Genomic DNA, 6714 nt, shown 5'->3' with positions numbered 1-6714 from the left:
ATCTTGTGAGCTGCTGGCATTCTGAGCAGGTGAGAAGGTCACTCTATGGGGGCTCATGTCTTCACACTGACTCCTCACTGTTTTCTTTGAGAAAGCATCTCTTCGAGTCCTCAGCTAGTGGTTAGGCCCATTGCCTGCTCTGGAGACTGGTCTAGTTTAAAGAGACGGGGAGCCAAGATCTTTGATGCTCAGGATTTTTGTGAGGGGAAGGTCCTCTCCCTCAGCATTGTCTGCATGTAGTGCTGGCCTGCCCCATGCTGAGGGCTTGTAGATCCTGGGTACAGGAACCTTGGTCTTGCCAGGTAGAAGGCTAGATGAGATGTTAAGCACAATACTGCTAGCTTTAAGGTCGTTATAGCATGCTAGATAAACCCATCAAACCTATCTCAAAATCAGTTCAGGTTTGGAGATACGTATTATTTTATGACCAGAAGATGATTTAATGTGTGTGCTGCAGTCTCTGGCTGGTCCAGTGCCCAGTGTGAGTTAAGTTGGGAAGATGCCAAGAACTATTCTCATGGTAATGTTTGTGATGTCAGGAAGGCCACAGGTGAAACTCTGCAGTCTCCTGGCCAAATGCAGCCAAGAAGAAAGGATTTCAGGCCATGCTGGTCTCCCAAGTCAGGTGGCAGTTGTTACACCAGAAATTGTTTTGTTGTCTCATAAAGTGGCTTTGAAAAACACCTCCTGCTAGCTAAAAGGCCTCTTCTTCTCTGCCTGTCCACTGGAGCAAGTGACACTGCTTAACTGGGCTGGACTGGAGGAGGGGAGAGTGAGGCTGTCTCCTTTTCTGTGGTGAGCCTTCAGAGAGAAATTGCTTCCAGATGGAGAGAGCATGTGGGAAACCTCTCAGCATCAAGAGACCAAGGGAGGAAGTGGGGAATAAAAGTACCAGGTCATCCCCACACATAGGCTCTGCAGCTATGGGAGGGAGTCACTTGGGGTGACCTCATGGGTCCTTGCTGGGAATAGTCTGCCATGGAACAGCATGGGCAAAGTGCCTGCAGTGCTCTGGAGCACACAGCTGAGATTGATGCCTCCTGCATGTACTGGTTGGGCTTCCTGGATGGGTACATTTGTCTGGGGCCATTCATTACTGCTTCTGGCAAACTGTTGGTATACTGATGGAGAAAGTTAAATAAGTTTTTCTTTATATGATTTTGAAACATTTTCTCCAGCTTAAGTGGTAAGTGTAAAATGACTTAATATCCTGCCCCTGCTGCGTAACACTTTCATGGGAGCACATCACTGGAGCTGGGAGAAAAGAAGACTTCTCTATCACTGACAAGTCTGTGGAGGATCAGCGGTGAGCAGAGGAACGAAGCTCGCCTGCTCTCCCTGCCAGTTCTCTATTTCTGTGATGTGCATATTGTATGAGTGACTCCAACTGATGGTTTTCCCTTTACTGTAAAAAAAGACCAAAGACAATGTAAGCACCCAGCTGCACAAACTGACTTTGTGGCTTTGATGCCTTAAGCAGATCTTGAAGATGTGCCCGATCTGTCACATTGAGAGCAAATAATCTCAAATGATACATTTGTCCCGGAGTCATTTTGAAGTTGGCCATATGGACCATCACAGAAGGGGTGTAAATGTGTGTGGGAAGGGAGGGAGGTAATTTGAAGAAGTGCTGCTGTTTGGAACTGTACATCACTGGCCAGTAGTGCCAGACTTTTCTCCTGATTTCAGTATCCATGTTGTTCAGACTGTGCCCACAGCAGTCCCAGTCTCCCCAGTGGGTGGCTTGGAGAGAGCCAGGATGGTTCCCCCTCCCGCTGTTCCCAGGGAGCATGGGGAGAGGCAGTTACAAGTTGCTGGGAGCATAATTTGCTATTAGGCTATGTGGTATCCTGTCTGCCATCAGTTTCAGCTTCAGCTCAGAATGAAAGGGACTTTACATCCAAGCCATCACCTGCTGGTGAGGAGGACCTGCAGATGCATTTTGAAAGGAGGGAAGTATCATGCTGAAAGGTTGCAGATGGAAAAAGGAAGAAAGAAAGAAGCTATGTTTTGAAAAGCCACACTCAAGAACCTGTTTGTTATCTGCAAAGTTATGTGCTATCAAAATATGAATTAAACAGCTTTTTCTAGATTTTTTTCTGCTGAAAATAGAGAATTGTATGTAGGTAGAGAGGGAAAAAAACTGATGCATGGGCAAGCAGAGTTTATGCACTTGCTGTACAGTGGATGTCAAAATGGTAACCTGGTATCTGGAAGCTGGAGCAGAGGGTTATTTCTCACAGCCTTAAATCCCCAGTGTAGCACTGTGATTCAAGGAGGATGGGATGGTTCTGAGCTCCACTCCTCCACGTGAAAGCTGTAACCAGCTCTCCTCTCCCTGCTCCCAGCTTGTGCTGCAGAGTTCCTCCCACAGAAAGGGAGGGATCCTCCTTACCTTACCCGTACCACATTTGCTGTTTTTGCCTTTCCTGGCTGCTGCTTCCACATGCTGAGTTCATGCTGGAAGTAATACAGCTAAATTGCTTCCTCCAGCTACTCACTCTCAATTGACTCTTCTCCACAGGGAGCTTTAAATGGTGCCCACGGGGCAGCGCAGAGCCTGAAATCCCCTGTTAACCCTGGTATTTCAAAAATGATCAAGGCAAACAGAGCTCCGAGCTCTACTTTAGAAAATGATGCACGGTTGTAACAAGTCATTACCCTAAAAAGAAGTAATGAGGCTTCATACAGTATGTGTTGACCTTCACTAACTAAAATGCATTCTTTTTCAGTTGTTTCATATGCCTGGTTGTGTGTGAGGAAAGGCCTTTTTTTTGTCTCCAAGTCTCCAGGTACAATGCTACAGTGCTTTTTTAAGGGAGCTAAACTGAGAAAGCGTTAAAAAAGGCACATTTTTTTACTTTTCGCTGATAACCTAGTTAGTTTTGGAAGATTAGAGGATTTGTGGAAGATAAGAGGAACCAGCTTTAGTCTGTGAGTGCTTGAAATGGATGGGAATTGACTGCCATCTTTTACCTCCCAGGTGAATTAGAGCTCTGAATTTATAGAGGTGCCCACTAATCCTTTCACTGGCACTTTGAATCAAGGTGTTTGGAAGGTGATGGTGCATTTCTTATCAGTAGTGTGTTGCTTATCAATGATGGTAAATATCTCCTGAGCAGTCTGATCATCACAAAATTTGTGTTAGGAGGACACTTGTTATTCACTCAAGATACTCTGACACAAAGCTATTCTGCTGTTTATTTTATCCTATCTGTGGCATAAAATGTGGACTTTGGGCTGAGATGGATGCCTTGCCTGGAAGGCAGTCATGCAAGTTGGTGGGTAGAGCCAGACACCTTCCTTCCTCCAGATCTCTGAGCAGTGCAGGGCACTAAAGGCAGCAAAGAGCCTCTGGTTTGTGCGTGAAGCACATCCGCACTAGCCTCATGTTTCTTTTCTGGTCATTTCAATATGTGTTTAAGTGGTTATTGTGGTAACTCATTTTATCCTACTGAAACATTGGTTAGCAGCCACTTTTTGGATCAATTTTGCAAATACAGCCCAGAACTTGCAGAGTGCCTGCTGAGCAGCAGTTAGTGTCTCAAGAGAAAAACAAACAAACCTGGATGATGATTGGAAACATGACCATGGGAAAAAGATGTCTTACTGTTGCCATAAAGGAAGATCATGGGAAACCAAAAGCAAACACTGAGAAACATTTCTCCCCCCAAACCCCCAGAAAAGAAAGGTTTTGAATAATTGGTCTTTCAAAGTTACAGAAGTCTGTGGTTTCTGAAATGCAGCAGCACAGTCCCATGGCAATTGCACCCATGTGGAATCAACTACCTACAAAATTGCCTTACAGGTAGAGCTGTGGGTTGCTATCTGAAAAATAAGTAAACTATTTCAGTGTATAAAGGAAAACAAGTGAGCTCAACCATGAAGTAGCCCTTTGTTGAAATGCCATGAGCAGCATCATTTACATTCGGCCTCCCCTTGAACCCAAAGGAGCGCTATGTTAAACTGTTTCACTGACCCACAGATAGACAGACTGACAGGCTTTGTTGCAGAGTTAAGTAAGGAAATACCAGAGCTAAGGTTGTCTGTGCAACCTTCCTCTCTGCTCCCTGTGCAGACGTACCACAATACGGGCTTTAATTCCATAATCCCTCTGTCATTTTCCACTGGCCCTCTGCCTCCCTCAGTGTGGAGGAGGCACAATGCTGCCTTAATGAGCAGGCAGACAGTGATTTGGCTTGTCGTTATTTGGTCTGTGACCATGGACATCATTCAAGTCCCACTTTCCAAGTCTTGCTCTGAAAAGGCAGTGTTTTGTTTTCAGCTGGTTTACAGCTTGTCCCACAAAAGTCTCACAGCTCTTCACAGGCACAACCTTTGCACCCTACAGAGGGTGTTCAGTGGTTAATACTCTCATTTTACAGGTGGAGACCAGAAACATCAACCCTTTAACACCTACTGATTCTTGCCATCCCATGTTAGCCATCCAGAGAACAAGGAAAGGTAGATGTGGTCACCCCATCCCGTGGCCCCATGGTTCCTAGCTATGGCCTGTGCGAAGCAGAGCTCTGGTGGTACAGGAGAGGTGCTCACAGCGCAACCCCTGCCCTGAGCCCCTGGGCAGAGGGGTTGCAAGCCAGGGCCACAGCCTACATGGGCAGGGCATGGCCTGGCACCAGCAAGGCGTCCTGGGATGGTGTGGCTTAGGAAAGTGGTTGCCTTGGCAATGCTCTTACATCACTCACCCAAATTTATCTCCCGTACCTGCACAAATGCTTTCTCCAATACTATTGATGGTTTGGGTGGGCTGCCAGAGAGAATCTGTGTGGTTTTGTTGGTTTCTTTTTTTACTATTCTTGACTCTAAATAAAGCCTTCAGTTTTTCACTTCAAATGCTCTTGAGTGCAAGCAGATGGGCAGAAGCAGCAGCTCAGGTGCAACCAGCACAAGCAAACCCTGCTCTCACAGCAGGGGCAGTTTTCCCCTGTTTGGCTCTGGGAAACACAGGCCTTTGAGCTCTGCAGCTTGTGAGTACTACTGCAGTCATCATTTTCTACCAGGTGTGAAATTGTGCTGAAATGCTCTTTTTTTATTAAAGCATGCAACTCCCAGTTAATCTCCAAGCTAAATCAACCTGCACTTGTGTTGGGCTGTGAGAATTTGGATTACTGAACATCTTACTACAAAATTTAATAATGATCTAAGCCAAAAAACTGTTGTATTAGATGTATTTTTTCCTTCATACAGCTTCATGGCTTCTTCCCTGCTATCTCTTTTTCTTCAGGGGAGCTGCCCTTAAAACTCTGCAGACTCTTTGTGTAATTCTCTTTTGATTTAGTCATCCTTACTCAGCATCTGTAGTGATGCCTGTGGCAGCTTTGGACAGCAGCTTGGCCCTGGTCATGATGATCTGAGCTGCTCAGGTCACCAGCTACCTGAGCAGATATTTCACTTTGGCCTTCTCTTGTACTTGCATGGTGCATGTAGCATCTGGTACATGCGGACCCTGCTCTGCTGTGGTGCAGGTAATCACTGTTAGTGTGTTTTGTTCTGATGCAGGATTTCATGTTGGAGAGATAAAAACCAGTAGTGTCTTAGTGTCTTTGTTTATTTAGGTCAGCTTCTTTTTTCCATAGCTTTGATGCCACCACAAGATCTGTGAAGGAACTGACATTGGTTGGTTGCAGGATGAGCTGCATCGACCACCTCAGGGTACAAAACTTTTCAGACCAGGAGGTGGAGGCAGGAGAAGGCTTGTGAACAGACAAGTTTGAAACTTCAGGTAGTGTCCATGTTAGCCCTAGAATACTCTGAGATTTTTCAGTTTATTTGCAAAAGGATTTGTGCATAGAACAATTACGTAATTATAAAATGGGCAAGCCTGGCCTCAGATGTTACTGACAATAACTGCAAAGCCCCTCATTTTCACACAGTAATGGTGTTTTTGTTGCAGATTGATGTCCTCAAGGCAGATGTGGAGAGTGCCGAGTGGAAAATTTTGGAAAACCTGATCCTGGAAGATGTTGTTGAGCAGATAGGACAGCTGGTCTTCGAGGTGCACGTCCACTGGCCTGGGTTTGAGGTCAGTGGCAATGACAGCACCGTGGTGCGGTACTGGTACAGTCTGCTCCGGGAACTGGAGCTGAAAGACTTCAGGCTTTTCCATACCTACAAACACTTATCAAAACCACAGATGTTTCTGAAAAAGGAAGCCTTCAACGCCAGTAGCTGTTACACGCTGAGCTGGGTAAATACAAGATGGAAATAGTAGAGAGGAATTTATGATGCGTGACTGTGAGCCATCTGGCCCCGCAGCGTTATTGAAGAGGACTTCGGCGTCACTGGCTAAAGTTCCTAAGTATGCACACAGTGACTGCTGACAAAATGGACTGGCTTTTATTTTTATATGTGGTCAAAAGAACTGGCACTAGGAGAGGCTACATGGTGCAGATTTGTGTATCAATGTATTTGCCAGTGGGTACACTTGCAAAGAACAGAAGTTTCTGTGAAGGTTTGTCCGGGGGGCTAACAGCACGGCTTTCCCAGGCTGCCCTGTGCCTGCATGTGCCAGCACAGAGGGCATCCCTCTGGGGTTGCTCCAGAAAGCTCTGCTCACTGACCTGCGCTGACCCTCTGGCAGGGGAGTGCTCATGAGGAGGTGCCTTTCTCAGGAAGGGCCAAGTTTTACTTCTCTGTAAAGCCATCATCTTTGATTTGCACCTTCTTTACTTTGGCCTTGTTTCCTATGGAACA

The 6714-nt window shown here is 46.0% G+C and overlaps 1 protein-coding gene across 1 annotated transcript in view; it reads left to right on the top strand.

The window, feature by feature from the left end:
* Positions 1 to 6385, top strand: part of METTL24 (methyltransferase like 24) — a gene marked incomplete at its 5' end in the record, with an annotated part of 25161 nt that extends 18776 nt beyond the window's left edge. Inside the window, one exon of the mRNA XM_010017286.1 lies at positions 5915 to 6385. Within this exon, the coding sequence (XP_010015588.1) occupies positions 5915 to 6229 (315 nt within the window). The remainder of the gene's footprint in view (positions 1 to 5914) is intronic.
* Between the last annotated feature and the right edge of the window lie 329 nt (positions 6386 to 6714).

The sequence above is a fragment of the Nestor notabilis genome, unplaced genomic scaffold, assembly GCF_000696875.1.
Source record: "Nestor notabilis isolate BGI_N333 unplaced genomic scaffold, ASM69687v1 scaffold14096, whole genome shotgun sequence".
NCBI lineage: Eukaryota > Metazoa > Chordata > Aves > Psittaciformes > Psittacidae > Nestor > Nestor notabilis.
This window is presented reverse-complemented; position numbering and strand designations above follow the sequence as displayed.